Source organism: Anolis sagrei, chromosome 1 (assembly GCF_037176765.1).
Source record: "Anolis sagrei isolate rAnoSag1 chromosome 1, rAnoSag1.mat, whole genome shotgun sequence".
NCBI lineage: Eukaryota > Metazoa > Chordata > Lepidosauria > Squamata > Dactyloidae > Anolis > Anolis sagrei.
The window spans coordinates 339,477,352-339,498,234 of record NC_090021.1 but is presented as its reverse complement, the minus strand read 5'-3'; the positions used below and the strand labels follow the sequence as shown (position 1 = coordinate 339,498,234).

At 44.6% G+C, this 20,883-nt stretch overlaps 1 protein-coding gene across 7 annotated transcripts in view; it reads right to left on the bottom strand.

The window, feature by feature from the left end:
* TRIM9 (tripartite motif containing 9) overlaps positions 1 to 20,883 on the bottom strand; it is a 72,405-nt gene that overhangs the window by 38,001 nt on the left and 13,521 nt on the right. For all 7 annotated transcript variants that reach the window (XM_060753053.2, XM_060753098.2, XM_060753062.2 and 4 more), the window contains exons 2-3: positions 11,096 to 11,191; positions 9,036 to 9,158 (exon numbers count right to left, since the gene is read on the bottom strand). In XM_060753053.2, coding sequence (XP_060609036.1) covers positions 9,036 to 9,158; positions 11,096 to 11,191 — 219 coding nt within the window. The remainder of the gene's footprint in view (positions 1 to 9,035; positions 9,159 to 11,095; positions 11,192 to 20,883) is intronic.

Sequence of the window (20,883 nt, the reverse complement as noted above, 5' to 3'; positions counted from 1 at the left end):
CAAATTTTGTAATCTGCTTGTTTGCTTTGTTCTGTTAGAAATGTAATATAATTTGACTGGTTGTTCTGACACGACAAATAAATAAATAAATAAATTAAAATATTACTATCCAAACCCAAGAACGAAGGTGGAGGCATTACTTTTCATTCAACCCTTGTATTATGTTTATTTATAGTGTTGTTGTTCATTGGTTCACTTCCATCGTTGGTGGAGTTCAGAATGCTCTTTGATTGCAGGTGAACTATAAATCCCAGCAACTACAACTCCCAAATGATAAAATCATTTTTTTTTTTAGTGAAGGACATAGATTGGGTTGTTCGGTGTCTTGTGTCCAAATTTGGTGGCAATTCGTCCAGTGGTTTTTGAGTTCTGTTAATTCCACAAACCAACATTACATTGTATTGTCGAAGGCTTTCATGGCTGGAATCACTCAATTCTTGTGGGTTTTTTCGGGCTATAGAGCCATGTTCTAGAGGCATTTCTCCTGACGTTTCGCCTGCATCTATGGCAAGCATCCTCAGAGGTTGAGAAGGTCTGTTGGAAGTACGAAAAATGGGTTTATATATCTGTGGAATGGCTGGGGTGGGGCAAGGAGCTCTTCCCTGCTGCAGTTAGGTGTGAATGTTTAGCTGATCACCTTCATTAGCATTTGAAGGCCTGCCTGAGTCTGGGAAAATCTGTTGCTGGGAGGTGTTAATCTGTGCCTGGTTTTTTCCTCTCTGTTGTTTAGCTGTTGTTTACTTCAACCAGAGAAGTCAGCCATAGCAGAGCACCTGATGAACCAGCCTGGACACAGCATATTATGTGAGAACACAGAAATGCTGGACCACTCTCACAACCACCATGTCAGACTACACAGAGAAGCCATTGAAATCCACAAGCATGTGGACAATTTCAACAGAAAGGAAGAGACCATGAAAATGAACAAAATCTGGCTACCAGTATTAAAAAACTCTAAAATTATAACAGCTAAACAACAGAGAGGAAAAAACCAGGCACAGATTAACACCTCCCAGCAACAGATTTTCCCAGGCTCAGGCAGGCCTTCAAATGCTAATGAAGGTGATCAGCTAAACATTCACACCTAACTGCAGCAGGGAAGAGCTCCTTGCCCCACCCCAGCCATTCCACAGATATATAAACCCATTTTTCCTACTTCCAACAGACCTTCTCAACCTCTGAGGATGCTTGCCATAGATGCAGGCGAAACGTCAGGAGAAATGCCTCTAGAACATGGCTCTATAGCCTGAAAAAACCCACAAGAACCTATTACATTTTTATTTATATAGATGTAATCATTACATTGGAAGAGACCTCGTGGGCCTTCCAGTCCAACCCCTTCCCAAGAAGCAAGACAGGACAGAAAGGGGTTGGACTAGATGGCCTTTGGGGCCTCTTCCAACTCTAGGATTCTATGACTCTTATGTTTCTAAATCCTCAACATTTTCAGATCTTGCCCAACTTATTGACCCAGAGGAGACAGAAAAGCAATCTGCATTATCAATATTGTGCAAATAAATGCTGAAGGAAAGTCAACTGCCACCCAACCCCTTTAAGAGACCCCAAAGCTCATTATCGGCTTTGCAAAGTCAGCTGTTTCTCCTTCCTACTGCCACACTGAAGATTGATTCTTCATCAACCAGGCCCATCCATCTCCTTCTTGTAATCAGGCTGATCTAAATATTCACAATCCCTGAGACGTTTGTGGGGGGCTTTTGAAATTCCATGTGCTGCCCCTCTTGAACCAGATGGGAGAATTCTAGATTCTGAAAACCGTGGCTGTTGTTTTCTCTAAAACGCATCAAGGTTCTAGGTTGTTGTAGGTTTTTTCGAGCTACATGGCCATGTTCTAGAGGCATTTTCATCTGTAGCAAACAGGGACATCTATTCACTTCTCTACAAAAGATTGCCCCAGGCACTGCCAGGCCATCAAATGCTCATCAAGGTGGTCAGTTGAAACATTCAGACCTAGCTCCAACAGACAAGAGTTCTTTGCCCCATCCTGGTCATTCCACAGATATATAAACCAATTTTCCTAGTTCCAACAGACCTCACAATCTCTGAGGATGCTTGGCATAAATGCAGACGAAACGTCAGGAGAAAATGCCTCTAGAACATAGCCATATAGCCCGAAAAAACCTACAACAACCCAGTGATTCCGGCCATGAAAGCCTTCGACAATACATCAAGGTTCTAGTCCTGAAGGTCTGAAGCAAGTGGGCAACACCAACAGAGCTCAGCACTTTGAATGGCCTTCTTTAAAATTTGCACTTCAAAGTTTGGACTAAAATACAGAGTGGATTTGGTACAATTAGGACAATTAGGTGGTTTGGAGAACAAGAGCCTGGACTCTGAAAATGAACCTTTGGTTAAAAACAATGGTATTCAAACTGGGAACAGGTTTACTACATTACCTCCCTTATGAAGTCTCCAAACCACTCTGGGTGAGGAATTTATTGATCGTGTTAGAAGCGAACCAAACAGTTGTATTGCATTTTAAACAAACAATCGAACAAACAAAACACAAAGTTTCAAACTTAGTATTCGATTAAATGTCCTTTGACCAATAGATGGCCACTTGGAGTTCCTCTGGTGTTGCTATATGAACGTCCTCTATTGTGCATGTAGGAGGGCCCAGGTTGCATCGTAATAGGGGGTATGTGGTTTTGTGATGGCACGAGTGGCGCTACCTATGTGTAGAACTGTTAGTTGCAAGATTTAAATTGTTGTATCATGTATTGTCGAAGGCTTTCGTGGCTGGAATCACTCAATTCTTGTGGGTTTTTTCGGGCTATATGGCCATGTTCTAGAGGCATTTCTCCTGACGTTTCGCCTGCATCTATGGCAAGCATCCTCAGAGGTGAGGACCTCACTACCTCTGAGGACGCTTGCCATAGATGCAGGCGAAACGTCAGGAGAAATGCCTCTAGAACATGGCCATATAGCCCGAAAAAACCCACAGGAACTGAACATTAAATTTTTATTTATATAGATGTTATCATTACATTGGAAGAGACCTCATGGGCCTTCCAGTCCAACCCCTTCCCAAGAAGCAAGACAGGACAGAAAGGGGTTGGACTAGATGGCCTTTGGGGCCTCTTCCAACTCTAGGATTCTATCATAGAATCATAGAATCAAAGAGTTGGAAGAGACCTCATGGGCCATCCAGTCCAACCCCATTCTGCCAAGAAGCAGGAATATTGCATTCAAATCACCCCTGACAAATGGCCATCCAGCCTCTGCTTAAAAGCTTCCAAAGAAGGAGCCTCCACCACACTCCGGGGCAGAGAGTTCCACTGCTGAACGGCTCTCATAGTCAGGAAGTTCTTCCTAATGTTCAGATGGAATCTCCTCTCTTGTAGTTTGAAGCCATTGTTCCGCGTCCTAGTCTCCAAGGAAGCAGAAAACAAGCTTGCTCCCTCCTCCCTGTGGCTTCCTCTCACATATTTATACATTGCTATCATATCTCCTCTCAGCCTTCTCTTCTTCAGGCTAAACATGCCCAGTTCCCTAAGCCACTCCTCATAGGGCTTGTTCTCCAGACCCTTGATCATTTTAGTCGCCCTCCTCTGGACACATTCCAGCTTGTCAATATCTCTCTTGAATTGTGGTGCTATAGGGCTATAGGGCCATGTTCTAGAGGCATTGTTGTATCATGCTTAATCCTGCCTTTTTACCCTGCTTATGTATAGTTGTATGGATTGGTTACTTATAGTACTGTTTGCCTCCACCTCTTCCTGCAGGAGGTGAGTGCTTCCTTTCTTTTCATTCTGCCATCAGAGTTTCTACCAGATGGACGTGAGTAAGAGACTTGACTCTAAAAGACCCTGATTTAAATTACCTCTCAGCACCTGTTCTGAGGTTTTTTACCCTTGAGGCTTGTGCTTCATGTTCAGACCAACCTGAACGACGTTGGAAGTCTCAAGCGCCTTCAAACCGGTTCTTTTGGCACCAGACGAAGATCCTGAGTCTTCAAACATAGGCCATCTGAACTGGGGTTGTGGTTTGCTCTGGCATTCACAGCCATGGAGGAAAGAGGAAACTTGGAAAGGCTTCTCAGCTTCAAACACCTTGGACCCAGGACTAACTGAAACTGTAACGTATATTTTCCTTCACCCCTCTGAAGTTTCCAGCTCATTGCTTTAAAGAAACAACTCTTTATGGTCAATAAAACTTATTTTGAGTTATTTACAGTGTTTTGGGTTTTGAGAGTTCCAATTTCCTATAGGAGGGCAAGAAGCAATCCCCTGGGGAAAGATGCCACGTCCATGCCTCCTTCATTAAGAATTATAGCCCCCAGGCGCGATGACACAGGTTTGCTCTTCTCCACACTCGCATGTCATGGACTCCACTTTGTGGCCCCATTTCTTAAGGTTGGCTCTGCATCTCGTGGTGCCCAAGCACAGTTTGTTCAGTCTTCTGTGTGCCCAGGAGGGAGTCTCTTAGCATCAGCCATGGGTAGAGGTTCTGGGTTTGAGCCTGCCACTTTTGGACTCTCACTTGCTGAGGTGTTCCAGAGAGTTTCTCTGTAGATCTTAGAAAACTATTTGTTGATTTAAGTTGTTGGCGTGCTGGCTGATACCCGAACAGAGGATGGGCCGGAGATGCCATTGCCTTGGTCCTTTCACTATTGGTTGCTACTCCCCGGCAGATGTCAGGTGGTGCAATACCGGCTAAACAGTGTAATTTCTCCAGTGGTGCAGGGCACAGTCTGCTTGTGATAATGCGGCATGTCTCATTAAGAGCCACATCCACAGAGGTAGTGAGGGTGCTTGCCATAGATGCAGGCGAAACGTCAGGAGAGAATGCCTCTAGAACATCTCCATATAGCCCAAAAAAACCTACAACAACCCAGTGATTCCGGCCATGAAAGCCTTCGACAATACATTAAAATGGCTGTCTGGAAGGGCATTGAGAAGATTGCATAGTCCATAGTGAGGGCATCTGCGTAAACAGGGCTTTGCCACCATCAGATCCTCTGAAAGTGAAATTACCCACAGATGCAGGCAAAACATCAGGAGGAAATGCTGCTGGAACACATTGGCCATACAGACCGGAAACCACCAACACGCCAGTAAGGGGTTGCTTTGGATGTTCCCTAGGGGTCCCTTCTAACTCTTACGTTAGGCCATGCAAATCAAAGTCTAATGGAAGGTCAGGGCAACAGGAAGAGAGCCCCAGGCTGGAAAAAAGGAGGCAAAGAACTCTCCTGCTAAAGCTGCCTTCTGCAGAGCAGATCAGCTGCATTTGGGTTAAGTGGACCAGAAAGCATTTTGCTGCAGTCTTTTTCCCCATCCTGGAGAAAAGACCTCTGGGTCCGGCTGACCCATTTCGGAGCAGCTCTCCTGCCCTTTTGCTCTGCTTGGAAAGGCACCATTGGCACATCCACACACCCCTATGTTGGGTGTATTTCCAGCCCCAATCATCATAACCTCCTTCCATCGGGAATCTGTCAGCAGCCTTCATCTCGGCATCCTTCCCTCCCTCCAAGGTCACTCCGGATGATGGTCCATGGCACGCACAGCCCACCCGGACCCCCCTCCCTCTATCCCCAGCTGTTCCTATGGCAACTGTTGGCCTTAGCAACCCCTGGGTCCTTTCTCTGCAAGCGACCCAGGGCACCTTCTCTGAATGCATCTCCCCTTCTGCATCACAATTCGCTTCCTGTTCTGGCTGGTCGATTCCAAGGGAGGGAGTTGTGGCAAGATTGCAAAACCCAGCAAGGTCCCCATATAAAATCCACATGATCTGCTTTGAATTGGATTACATAGCAATGCAGATTGAGACCCCTTCCACACAGCTGCACAAAATCCACACTGAACTGGATTATGTGGCAGTGTGGACTTGGGTATTCCAGTTCAAAGCAGATATTGTGGATTACCTGTCCTGATATTCTGGGTTATGTGGCTGTGAGGAAGGGTACTATGATAATCCAGTTCAATCAGATAATGTGGACTTTCTGCTTTGATTACCTGGATTCAAGAGAGATATTGACAAGCTGGAATGTGTCCAGAGGAGGGCGACTAAAATGATCAAGGGTCTGGAGAACAAGCCCTATGAGGAGCGGCTCAGGGAACTGGGCATGTTTAGCCTGAAGAAGAGAAGGCTGAGAGGAGATATGATAGCCATGTATAAATATGTGAGAGGAAGCCACAGGGAGGAGGAGGGAGCAAGCTTGTTTTCTGCTTCCCTGGAGACTAGGACACAATGGAACAATGGCTTCAAACTACAAGAGAGGAGATTCCATCTGAACATGAGGAAGAACTTCCTGACTGTGAGAGCTGTTCAGCAGTGGAACTCTCTGCCCCGGAGTGTGGTGGAGGCTCCTTCTTTGGAAGCTTTTAAACAGAGGCTGGATGGCCATCTGTCAGGGGTGATTTGAATGCAATATTCCTGCTTCTTGGCAGAATGGGGTTGGACTGGATGGCCCACGAGGTCTCTTCCAACTCTTTGATTCTATGATTCTATGATTATCAGGTAGTGTAGAAGGGGGCATACTTTCTGTACTCAACAAATGGGAAGATGATCAAAACCTGGAGTGATCAGATATAGAATATTGTTTGGGTCAGGCTCGTCCCTTTAATTGCTTTCCATCCAGCTTGCAATTTCATTAATGAACCTCAATATGTGATTGGGGGGGGGGGGGTCCTTAATTTACATTCTATTGATATTTTGATACATATATTTGTATGCATTGTAATCCCTGCACTGTGTATTTTATGGTAGATATACTGCCCAAGTATCCCAAAGAAACAATGGGACAGTTGGGTGTTGTTGTTGTTGTCGTCGTAATTTCCAACCCATTTGATCTTTCTAAATATTTATGGTATGTATGCAATATTGTTTTGGTCAGGCTTGTCTCTCCAATTGTTTAAAACCCATCTTGCCATTCCTGGAGGCCACCATGCATTGATCTCAAAATATATGGGGTGGAGCCTTTAATTTACAACCTATTGATATTTTGATATATGTATTTGTATGCATTTTAATGACTGAACTATGTATTTTATGGTACATATTTATGGTATGTACACAATATTGCTTTGATAAGGCTTGTCCCTCCAATTGCTTTAAACCTCATCTTGCCATTCTTGGAGGCCACCATGCATGGACCTCAAAATATATGGGGAGGGGCCCTTAATTTACATCCTATTAATATTTTGATATATGTATTTGTATGCATTTTAATCCTTGTACTGCATATTCTATGGTGTGTATTTTATGGTGTTGTATTTTACTATTTACCTACCTCTCTTCACGGCTCGAGGTGATGTGTTTTCACTGTGTTGTGCCCCACTTTGAGCCGTAAAGAGAGGTAGGTAAATAACAACAACAACCGCTTTGCAAATAATTTGCAAAATTGGACCATGGAAAGTGCATTTACACTATAAAATTAATGCAGTTTGATACCACCTTATTTACCAATCCCAGGATTCCATAACATTGAGCTATGGTGGTCAAAGTAGTGCAAAACTGCATTAATTCTATAGTGTAGCTGCACAGTTAGTCTCAGGATTGTAACAGGTTCTTTGAGAAAATACTTAAGTGAAAGTCAATTGTACTTGCTGTTTTACAGCATCGTTAACTTCCACTGAAGTATTTACTACAGGAATCTGTTACCATTACGTTGTGAGATCCTCAAAAGGACATATATTAATCAAATCTGCAAAAGGTAGAATCACACTGGGGGATTCTTAGAAAAAAATCAAATCCACCAAAAATCAACCTGCAAACTGTATTATAATATTCCTTTATGCTGCAGCATGACATGAATATTTCTTTGCTATGTTCTACTCATACTCCATTGTCATTATATGTTGGTGAGAAATTTTTCTGCAAAGGAAACAAACATGGAGTTTTCTTGCACTATTCCACCTGTCACAAAAATTTAAAAGGCAGATTTGAGAAATGTGAATTTAAAATTATGTGTGGGTATGAATGGAACAATGGAAAGCTGTATGGATGGAATTAATAAGTTTGGAAACACCAGTAAAAGTCCAAGGCCTACAATGACTAAACCTGCTTCCTGGACTGTAATTAAAAGTTGCTAATGACAGCTGAAAAGGTAAACAATTATAAGAACTGTGACAATGGTTCTTTCAAGTTAAGGAAATGTTTGCCACATTCCTTATGTTAAGAAGGAAGTCAACACAAGCCTTGTGTTTGTCAACACCAATCAAGAAGAGTCAACATCTGGCCAGGAAACTGAGGTGGAACCAGGATGGAAGACGTCTATCATTAATTTACAAATGTGGGACTACATCAGCAGAATTTTCCTATAAAAGACTCAATTTAAAAATGCTCAAATTGTGGCAGACCTGAGGAGTCTGGTTCACCCACCTCTCAAGTCCATGGGAAGGACAAAGATGGTGTATTCGGAGAGTGTCAGATATGCAATGGGAAAGCATGATTCTGGTCACTTTGGGGCTTCTTTCTCAAGGGAAGAGGAAGAAGTGCACTTTTGGATTCTTAGATTTTGTGCAGGGAGTCAGGTTCTGCTGTATGGAAAACAGAAATTTGGTCCTTGACATTGTGCTTAGGGAAAGAAGATACGGCATTTCATCATTTTGAAGTTTTGGCATTAAGTTTTGGAGCTATGCGTTGGCAGGCTGCAGGAAAACAGGGTCTGGCCTAACCCTTTTCTCCAAGGAGGGAGAAAAGGATATAATAATATTTGGGTGCATGAGGATGAATACATGTACATGTGGTGTGAATGCTGAGTGAATATGTAATTCTCCTTTGTCTGTTTGTTAGTCCAGTGTAACTGTAAGTTGTTGTACATCCAATATAGTTGCATAGAATCTGTATGTCTGTATGTCTAAATGTTTTTCTATAATCTGATGTACCCTCTCAAACTGGAAATTGCAATAAAAAGAACCTATGCTTTAAAGTTATTGAAAAGTCATTCATGACACACCCATACAGAAAATGGGTTTAATAAATGTATGCCTTCCTCCAAATTGTTATGCAGGATTCTGGGAACTGCTGTACCATAACTCTGGAAGGTGCCAAAATTGATAGCAGCTCAGACTTACCTTCAGCTTGTGCTCGTGTTCTTTGTTGACCCGGGAGAGCAGCTGGGCTTTCCTCCTGTTGAGGGCATCGATCAACGCATCGCACTGAGCAACAAGGCAGGCCTCAAACTCCACGCTGTTCTCCTGTTAGAAGAAAAAGAAAATACTCCTCGATCACTCAACCACAGGGAGAAGTTTTGGGACAACTGTTGCATCCCAGTTCAAGAAACGAGACCATAAGATTAAATCCACCACACTGGACTGTAGGAAAAGCAATCCTTGTTTATTGATGAAAAATTGGTTACAAAAGAAAGGTAAATGCAAAGTCAAAAAGCCACAGAAAAACATAGCAGTCAGTAGAATCTCTGAACTTGAGCAAAATTTCAAAAGCCGCAATACAAGAACCAGGAATCTGTTAGCCTTTTACTAACCATGAACTTGATAACTAAGCCTCTGGGATTACCGGCCATGAAACACAAGAATTCTGCCAAGGCACAGCCACAGTCCCAAACATTGCTTGATCTAAAGAGGCACCCGGCAGGAGGCCTCTTAAACCAAAGAAGCTATTCTTTGAAACGCCCCTTGACTTTGACGTCTGGCCTGTCTCTCCTGTAAACGATGTGACCTTCATAGAAATTGGGAAACATTTCTGTCTCTAACTATCTGTTCTCTTCGGTCCTCATTAAAAACCCCAGGTGGAGAGATATCACGGCTAGTGATATCACGGCTAACTTTCAAAACATTTTCCTCCAGCTGTTGAGTTTCTTTTTCATCCCCGCTGACCTCTGCATCAACAACAGATTCCACACTGTCAGGGTCAGGGAGAGCTTGCTCAGTTGGAAAAACTATCAGAGAATCCGGTTCACACAGATCAGGATCAGGCTGAACCCCAACAACAACTCTCTACCATCTTCTTGGTTGAAAAAGGTGACAGGGATGTTAAACATGAGCCAACCATGTCATACAGCAGCTAAAAAAGCCAATGTGATTATAGACTACAGTCTACAGCAAAGGAAGTCGTAGTCCCACTCTCTTCTGTTTTGGTCAGACTTTATCACCTGGAATAATAACCCTGTGTTCGGATCTGGGCAAAGCAATTCAAGAAGGAGATGGACAAGCTGGAAGATGTCCAGAGGAAGGTGGACAAAGGTCTGGAAGTTATGAATGCCTGCAAGGAGTGGCATAATAACCTGGGTTCATTTAGCTCCAGAAAAGAAAGCCAAGCAGGGACATGATAGCTATGATTAAATGTTTGAAAGGATATCAGATTGACCAAACGTGATCCCTGGGGAAGGCAATGGCAAATCTCCCCAGTATTCTTGCCAATAAAACTAAATGGACCAGTACAACCAGAGATATGTCTGTATGTCAATATCTTCTAGGCTACATCAAAAGGAGTATAGTATCCTGATTGAGGGAATGCGGCTGCTCTCGTGGTAAAGGGACAATAATCTGCTTCTCAACGTCAATAAGATCAAGGAGCTCATAGTGGACTACAGAGAGAACAAACCAGAAATCCAGCCCTTGGACATAAATGGAGACCAAGTGGAGTGGGTGACTAGTCTTAAGTTAATGGGTGTCCCTCTGAAGGAGGATCTGACCTGGGGAAGCATTCATACCGCAGCATTGGTCAGGAGTGCCCAGCAGAGCCTGTACTACCTGAGACTACTAAGGAACCAACAACTGAATGAAAAACTGCTGGTGACTTTCTCCTGCTGTTCTATAGAGAGTGTCCTGACCTACAGCATCTGCACATGGTTTGGTAATTGCACGGTGGCAGACAGGAAGGTGCTCCAAAGCATCACCACGTCTGCACAGAGAGTCGTGAGTCGCCCTCTTTCTCCCCTCTTTGGAAGAACTTTATAGCCTTAAGAAAGCTCAGGCCATTTTTGGGGATCCAGCATATACTTTATTGGAATTATTATCATCTGGCAGACAGTACAAGGAGACAAAGGCAAGGAAAATCGGACACAACTTTTATCATAGAACTGTAACTTTATTAAACTCTATGGCTTTGCATTGATGTTGCATTGGGGGCTGGGGTGGTAATGGGAATGTGGAGGTAAAATTTAGAGCTGTACCTGGATCTGCTGGACCATGTTCCGTAGCTGCACCAGGAATTCTTTGGCTTCCTTGGCTCGGTCGGAGAGGCCGTTCAGGGCTTGAGAGAGCTGGCTCTGCAGGAAGGAAGGAAGGAAGAAGGAAAAGGAAAGGTTAGCACTTAAGCATTTACAAAGACAGATTAGCCATCGAAAGATGAGAGTTGAGAACAGGAAAAGATGGACTCTTATGTTTTTTACTGGCCCAGAGATTAGGGTCCAATTTATGTCCTCCACTCAAAAAAATTGATTTTGTCATTTGGGAATTGTCATTGCTGGGATTTATAGTTTACCTAAAATCAAAGAGCATTCAGAACTCCACCAATGATGGAATTGGGTCAAACTTGGCACACAGTTCTCCCATGACCAACAAAAAATACTGGAAGGGTTTGGTGGGCCGTGTCCTTTGGTTTTGGAGCTGTAGTTCACCTACATCCAGAGATCACTGTGGACTCAAACAATGATGGATCTGGACCAAACTCTACACAAATACTCAATATGCCCAAATGTGAACACTGGTGGAGTTTGGGGAAAAAAGAATCTTGACATTTGGGAGTTGTAGTTCTGAACCCCACCAATAATGTAATTGGGCCAAACCTCCCACACAGAACCCCTATGTGGACCACAGCAACGCGTGGCAGGGGACGGCTAGTATTGTATAAAATTGCCTGTAGGCTAGTTGCATATGAAACATAAATGAATTTTGTGTTCAGACTTGGGTTCCATCTCCAATATATTCATATGTGTGTATATATATGTATGTGTGTGTGTGTGCGTGTAGGCAGATGTCTACTGGTGAATTGCAGGCATGCTTTGCATACATCTACCGTTGACTCCATCCAAACCTGGCCTGGGCAATTCAGTGGGCAAACCTTCCTCCAAAGAGGCCGGCCATTCCAGAGCTGGCTTTTCCTTGTCTAGTGTTTGCATCAGGTAGAGGAAGACCTTAAATAGAAGGAAGGGGGAGCTGAAAGGCAGGCATTCCTGCGATTGCCAAGACGTCTGCTCCTCTCTGCAATCAATTTCTTCCCCATTATGGAAATGGGGTGCCATGGAGATGATTCATGGCCCGCATGGCTGGCTCCAGAGCAGACAGCCAGTGGGGAGGACAATATTATTATTTATTTATTTATTTATTTCTTGCACTTATTGACCGCCACTCTCAGCCCTAGGGGCGACTCGTGGCGGTTAACAACAATAGTTTAGCAATGACAAGGGGAAGGGGGAAGATGGATTCCAAGGAAACGCAGAGAAGCCAAAGCGACTGGGCTGAGAGTTCATCCATCAAGTCTCATTGGCAAAACTGTCTTCCAATTTCTTTTGCTTCTAGCTCAAGCACGGGAAAACGTTTGCAGTTATAGGGCAGGCCTCCTGTCCGTCATAATTAAGCTTTGGTTCCGCCCCTTGTTCAGGGCTCTGGGAGGGAAAGGAGCCATTTTTTGGTCAGTCTCACACAAGGAAGCTAAACTATAGGATGTAGACCAGCTCATCCCATAGAAAAGCTTCTTTTCTCAAGAGCATCCAGGGAAAAGGAGCATCCAGGGAAAAGGAACATTCAGGGAAACAGAAACAGAAATTCCAGGGGAAAGGTCCCAAGGCTCTGGCTGAGCACTCACAGCCTCTCAGCCTCACAGCAAACAGAGGGAAAACAGCTCTGAAGTTTTCAAAGAACTCTCTGAGGGAGGACAGCTCTACAGATCCACAGAACTCCAGCTGAAATATCTTTAAGCCTCGGCTGGTAGGTCTACTCGATACCCAGACGCATTTGGAATTGGTAGTAGGACCCGCACCCATGAGGCATAGATAGTAATAGCCTTTGAGGGGTTAAAAAGGGTTTTTCCTACAAAGAAGGTTCAGTTAATCAAAGTCAGGTGCCAATCCATTGAGGACTAGACTAAGAAAGCCTTGAAGTGTTGTTTGAACTATTGAAGATTTGTTGTTTGTTCCATAATAAAGACTTTGTTATATCATTAAAGACTTTAAAGACCATCACTTCAGAAAAATCCGTGAGAACCTCTCTTTGAGGCGCCCCTGGCTTCTCGCTGGGCTTAAAGTATACGTCCTATAGAAAAGTACAGCTGTTACAGGCCCAGCACACGACAGAACAACTATGCTTCAGAAGTGGACAATGGGGTTATACTGGATGGACCTGAGGGTCTATTCCAGCTCTACAATTCAGTGTGTGTAGGTTACAAATCTCATATAATCCTCATATGCAAAACAGGTCACTGTGCTCTCTGCTTACTTAGGAAGCTGATTTCATAGTACATACACCAGCCCTGAAAGTCCAAGGTGCTCTCCAAATTAGAGTCCACCACATGTGACATCAGAAAAGCCTCAGGGCCTGGGAGGGACTAGTGCCTATACGTAATCTTTCAGATATTCAGATCATTAATGAAGCAGTCTGCAAGCACTTAGAAAGAAATGCTGTGATAACAGTTGGTTGGTGTTAGATAGAAGAGCTGGGTCAAACTTTTGTGGTATTCAAGAGTTAGAGAAAAAGAGTTAGAGCTAGGAATACAGATAGTGGAACTGGACCTTGTTAGTGGTCTGTTCTTTGTCCCTGAAGAAGGCCAGGCCAAAGGATATTGGCTAGGTTCCAGAAAGGGGGAAATTTGTTTGGAATTATTATCAGCGATTAATTTCCTGAGATAATTTCCTGTTTTGTTAACATCAAGATTTGAACCCAGAACCCTTCTAAGAATTGTACATCGAAAGTAACCAGAAGCTTATGTACTAGTAACTTACTGAAACCACTACGCATTTGTACCGGAAGAAGCTTAAGCCTGTTAAATAAACAATTTATTATTGTTAACACTAGGAATTCAGTTCCTAGAAGGTTTAGACAATCTGGTCAAGGCTCCTGGGAGAGATGTCCAAAACCAAAAGTTTGGGGGAAACTGCTCTATACAAAGAAATGGAGAGAAAGAGCGTGGTGGGAGGGAGAGAAGGAAAAGGAGGCAGGCGAAGCCCATCATCCCATGTGTGCTGATTGGAAATGCATCTCCGTTCCTGCTCTTTTCAGTCTCCCTCCCCGGTTCCCTGGAACTGGATGAGGTTGCCTAAGAAATTAGAGCAGGGAAGGGGGGCAAGCCCCCGGCTTCAACGAAGTGGGAAAATGACCTTAATGGTTCCCACTGGGGAAAGGTTTAATGCCACTTCTTTGACTGGGTAATTCATAGCAATCTCCTAATCCAACAGGGGATTCTCTCATGGAAATAACATCCTGCATGGCCTCAGACCCATCCTCCTCCACTCCATCCCCAAACGTAGTTGCCACAAAAGTGCAGGGCTAAGGTTTTCCAAGGAGGATCAGTTCCATGTTTTAGACTCATTTCCATCGAGAGCCACATCAGCCTTTTGGTTGCCTTCAAAGGGCCGTTGGAGACAGAGGGCTGGCTATAATTTTTCTACGTAGTGGTTGGTGCTCTTTAGTTTTTACCCATTTGGGGTCCTCAGATGTTATGGGACAACTCCCATCCCTTTTGATTATCTGGGGATAATGGGAATTGCAACCCAACAGCCCTTGTGGCTCTCTTCACTTTATATACTTTGCCAATTTTGGATTATTAGAATTATCTATTTTTCTGATCCTTTCCTCCTTTGTACCTGCTTTCCTTAATCAACATTTTTAGACGGTATTACTTGACTCTGGTGCATTCAGAAGAAGACCTAACAAGCCACTCTAAACACCTTTACAGAAGCATACCAGAAACTCGGCCTGTCATTGAACATCGAGAAAACCAAAGTGCTCTTCCAGCAGTCACCAGCCAATCCCTCTCCAATGCCAGAAATTCAGCTTAATGGTGTAACATTAGAAAATGTTGACCATTTCCACTCCCTTGGCAGCCACCTCTCCACAAAAGTCAACATTGACACTGAAATACAACACCACCTGAGCTCTGCGAGTGCAGCATTTTTCTGAATGAAGCAGAGAGTGTTTGAGGAATGGGACATCCATAGGGATACTAAGGTGCTTGTTTATAAAGCTATTGTCTTCCCAACCCTGAGAGACGTGGACTGTCTACAGACGTCACATGCAACTCCTGGAACGATTCCATCAGCGCTGCCTCTGGAAAATCCTGCAAATCTCTTGGGAAGACAAGTGGACAAATGTCAGCATGCTAGAAGAAGCAAAGACCACCAGCACTGAAGCAATGGTCCTCTGCCATCAACTCCGCTGGACTGACCATGTTGTCCGGATGCTCAACCACCGTCTCACAAAGCGGTTGCTCTATTCCGAACTCAAGAACGGGAAACGGAATGTTGGTGGACAGGAAAAGAGATTGGAAGATGGACTCAAAGCCAACCTTAAAACTCTGGCATAGACACTGTGAACTGGGAATCCCTGGCCTTTGAGCACTCCAGTTGGAGGTCAGCTGTGACCAGCAGTGCTGCAGAATTTGAAGAGGTACAAATGGAGGGTGAAAGAGAGAAATGTGCCAAGAGGAAGGCGTGTCAAGCCAAACCCGACCACTGGAAATCGACGCCCTTACTGAGGGAGAAGATGCAGGTCAAGAATAGGGCTCCACAGTCACCTACAGACCCACCACCAGGATACTACACTTGGAGGACCATCATCCTCAGACTACAAGGGATCGCCTAAGAAAATACTGGACTCTAGTGTGGTGTTGGGCAAAAAGGTGTTTCAGTGCCAGAGTGCAATGTTAATGCAGATTGACACCACCTTAGCTACCACAACTCAATGCTATTGAATCCTGGGAGTTGTAGTTTGGTCAGGCACTAGTACATATTCGGTGGAAAAGGCAATTGACCTTGTTAAACTACAGCTCCATGGATTCCATTGCACTGAGCCATGACAGTTCAAGTGGGGTCAAACTGCATGCATTCCACAGTGCAACGAAGCACCCATTGTGTGTGCATCCTGGGTGAGGAGGTCACCCAGCTTGTAATTAGCAGGTCTTCTTCTTTTGTGCCTGGATGCCAAACGTGCCTGGTTTGGGAAGGTGGCTGGAGAGCGAGACAAATGGGATTACTGGAGCAGAGCCGAGGGGGTCCCTGGGGAAATGAGAGAAAGGCGGTGAAGGCAGGGAAAGGGGGATGGCGGAGAGGCGGAGAAGGCGGAAGATGGAAGGAGGATCAGCAGAGGAAAGTGAGGGAGGATTTGCAAATAATATTTGCAGACCATGCAAAAAGAATCTGCGAACCCCACCTCCTCCAAGATGAACTGAACCACCTCAACTGGGCTCTCCAGGCCAATGGAGACTCCACCTCAGACATCAGAAGAGCTGCAAGACAACCGAGAAGAAGCCACGAGAGTCAAGATGAAGATCCACCCAGAGGAAAAGTGTCCCTGCCATACATCAAGGGAACCACTGATCGCATAGGGAAGCTGATGAGGAAACACAACATACAAACAATCTACAAACCCACCAAGAAAATCCAACAAATGCTACGTTCAGCAAAGGACAAGAGGGATCCTCTCAGCTCTGCAGGAGTCTACCGTATACCATGCAGCTGTGGACAAGTCTCCATAGGGACCACCAAACGCAGCATTGCCCAGACACGCATCAAGGAACATGAAAGGCACTGCAGACTACTTCAACCAGAGAAGTCAGCCATAGCAGAGCACCTGATGAACCAGCCTGGGCACAGCATATTATTTGAGAACACAGAAGTGCTGGACCACTCTCACAACCACCATTTCAGGCTACACTGGGAAGCCACTGAAATCCACAAGCATGTGGACAATTTCAACAGAAAGGAAGAGACCATGAAAATGAACAAAATCTGGCTACCAGTATTAAAAAACTCTAAAATTACAACAGCAAAACAACAGAGAGGAAACAACCAGGCACAGATTAACACCTCCCAGCAAGAGATTTTCCAAGGCTCAGGCAGGCCTTCAAATGCTAATGAAGGTGATCAGCTGAAACATTCACACCTAACTGCAGCAGGGAAGAGCTCTTAGCCCCACCCCAGCCATTCCACAGATATATAAACCCATTGTCCTAATTCCAACAGACCTCTACCTCTGAGGATGCTTGCCATAGATGCAGGCGAAATGTCAGGAGAAATGCCTCTAGAACATGGCTCTATAGCCCGAAAAAACCCACAAGAACCTAATAAAGAAATACCACCACCTGAAAGCAGCCTGAAATCTAAATGCAAAAGGGGGAAAGCTGGCCTAAGCGTAAGGATGAGCAAGAACTGAGAGAAGACACGGGAGGCCATGCCTTTCGAAATGGAGGGGTTATGCATTCATTGTGCTAGGCCCATTATGCTAGAATTTCAATAGAAAGAAATTACAGTACTACACTTGGGCAATAATAATGAAATGCATAGCTATTTTTGGAAAAGGCATAACCTTTTGGAAAGGCCTCATAGAATCATAGAATCAAAGAGTTGGAAGAGACCTCATGGGCCATCCAGTCCAACCCCATTCTGCCAAGAAGCAGGAATATTGCACTCAAATCACCCCTGATAGATGGCCATCCAGCCTCTGTTTAAAAGCTTCCAAAGAAGGAGCCTCCACCGCACTCCGGGGCAGAGAGTTCCACTGCTGAATGGCTCTCACAGTCAGGAAGTTCTTCCTCATGTTCAGATGGAATCCATAGCCTTTTGGGAAAACCAGAATCTCCAGAGCCTTTTGGAAAGGAAGACCTCGGGAGATTCGTTGACATTCACACTATTTGGAAATATCATAACCCTTTTGTAACATATGATCTTCTTGAGAAGAGCTAAAAACCCCTTTGAGTAAATCTCTTCTATAGTGGTAAATCCACTAGCATTCATGCAAGGCAATTAGGTTTCTCAGCTGTTAGACTGATATACCTAGATATGTCTTTGAACTGTTAGGAACAAAGATATGCCAATGCACAGAAAAAACTGAGTTTCAGAAGTGTTCTTTTCAATGTATTGTCAAAGGCTTTCATGGCCAGAATCACTGGGTTGTTGTAGGTTTTTCCGGGCTATATGGCCATGGTCTCGAGGCATTTTCTCCTGACGTTTCGCCTGCATCTATGGCAAGCATCCTCAGAGGTAGTGAGGTCTGTTGGAACTAGGAAAATGGGTTTATATATCTGTGGAATGGCTGGGGTGGGGCAAAGAGTTCTTCTCTGCTGGAGCTAGGTGTGAATGTTTCAACTGACCACCTTCATTAGCATTTGAAGGCCTGGCTGAGCCTGGGAATATCTTTTGTTGAGAGGTATTAAGATGTGCCTGGTTGTTTCCTCTCTGTTGTTGTGCTGTTGCAATTTTAGAGTTTTTTTAAATACTGGTAGCCAGATTTTGTTCATTTTCATGGTTTCCTCCTTTCTGTTGAAATTGTCCACATGCTTGGACAATTTCAGCAGAAAGGAAGAGACCATGAAAATGAACAAAATCTGGTTACCAGTATTTAAAAAAACTCTAAAATTGCAACAGCACAACAACAGAGAGGAAACAAACAAGGACATCTTAATACCTCTCAACAAAAGATATTCCCAGGCTCAGCCAGGCCTTCAAATGCTAATGAAGGTGGTCAGTTGAAACATTCACACCTAGCTCCAGCAGAGAAGAACTCTTTGCCCCACCCCAGCCATTCCACAGATATATAAACCCCTTTTTCCTAATTCCAACAGACCTCACTACCTCTGAGGATGCTTGCCATAGATGCAGGCGAAACGTCAGGAGAGAATGCCTTGAGCCCATGGCCATATAGCCACTGCCCTGATTGCAGAGGGAGAGAAGAACAGATGATATCTATTGGGCTTTGCTTTTTGGCAAAGAATTCCAGGCCCCTCCTCAAACTACAAATCCCAGAGTTGCATAGGATGGAGCCATGAACTGCAAAGAAGCACCATACTGATACAACTGAGTGGCTTGGATAGAGCTCAGGTCAATTGAGGTTTTCCAGGCAGCCTCAGGGCACAAGGCAAGTGCCAGGTGCAGTGCGGTTTGCCAGCCGAGAGTTCCTTCCCTCTGGGAAACTTTATGAACTGAGCTCTTAAAATATTTAGTCAGCCTGGGATTTGGCCTGAATAGGAAGCCAGCTTCTTGCCTTTGCAGTCAGGTGGGTTTCGCCTGTGGGAAAGAGCTGCGGCACATGCCATGTTGGTGCACTTGGGTGGGGGGGATGAAATGCATGTCCCAAATACATAGCATCAATCGTCACATGTGGAGATACACACAGTTTAGCAGAAAAATGAAATGCAGAGATAACAAACAGAAGGATCAGCCAATGCATAACATTCACTACAGAATCATTCTTAAGAAGGTTTGTATACCCAGTTGCTCATGGATTCATAAATCATAGTTGTTATTGAACTACAAGAGAGGAGATTCCATCTGAACATGAGGAAGAACTTCCTGACTGTGAGAGCCGTTCAGCAGTGGAACTCTCTGCCCCAGAGTGTGGTGGAGGCTCCTTCTTTGGAAGCTTTGAAACAGAGGCTGGATGGCCATCTGTCATGGGTGATTTGAATGCAATATTCCTGCTTCTTGGCAGAATGGGGTTGGACTGGATGGCCCAGGAGGTCTCTTCCAACTCTTTGATTCGATGATTCTATGAACAACTAGCCAGATTTTGTTCATTTTCATGGTTTCCCCCTTTCTGTTGAAATGGTCCACGTGCTTGTGGATTTCAATGGCTTCTCTGTGTAGTCTGACATGGTGGTTGTGAGAGTGGTCCAGCACTTCTGTGTTCTCCAATAATATGCTGTGTCCAGGTTGGTTCATCGGGTGCTCTGCTATGGCTGACTTCTCTGGTTGAACTAGCCTTTCATGTTCCTTGATTCGTGTTTGGGCAATGCTGCTGCGTTTGGTGGTCCCTATGTAGACTTGTCCACAGCTGCATGGTACACGGTAGACTCCTGCAGAAGTGAGGTGTATCCTGGGGTGTATCCTGGCTACCAGTTATAAAAAAACTCTAACAGCAAAACAACAGAGGGAAAACAATCAGGGACATCTAATCACCTTGATATCGAGCTACCTTTTAGGAGGGTCTCCTCGGCAGAGGAGATCCCTGAGGACCGCACCAAAAAGAGTCCTTGAACCTTGGTGAGGCCAGCGAAGCCAATTTCAGCAATAAAATTATTTAAAATAATAAATCCTCACCAAAGCGGAAGAAGTTCAGCGACCGAGGTGTTTTATTAGCGATTCAGCTGAGATCGGATGCATTGTAGGAATAGTTCCACTACAAGCATACCGCTAAAGAATTTACAAGCATTTTTATAGAGAAAATACAGCAAAACATTTTGAATTTCCCGCCCGCCCCTCTCCGCCCGGCTTCGCGCTGATTGGTTGACAGCCCGAACAGCTGGGAGGAGGCTTGGCGGCCCGCCTCGCTCTGGGCCAATCAGCAAGTTCCTCCGCCTCTGGAGGGCCAATCGGCGCGCTTCTCTCGCTTCCGAGGATGGACAAATCAGAAGAGAGCAAGGCAGGACGACCGAGGACAATGGGGGAAAAGATGGAATTATACTAACTCAGACCTGAAATAAACTTCTTTCCAGGCTCCAGGCAGCCGTGAGCCCGCCTGGGATGCCTTCTGGGCGTCCCATGGAGGCCGAATCTGCGTCCGTTAAAACTGCGGATACAACCTCTCAAGAAAAGATTGCTCCAGGCACTGCCAGACCATCAACTGCTCATCAAGGTGGTCAGTTGAAACATTCACACCTATCTCTAACATACAAGAGTCCTTTGTCCCACCCTGGTCATTCCACAGATATATAAACCCATTTTCCTAGTTCCAACAGACTTCGCTACCTCTGAGGATGCTTGCCATAGATGCAGGGGAAACGTCAGGAGAGAATGCCTCTGGAACATGGCCA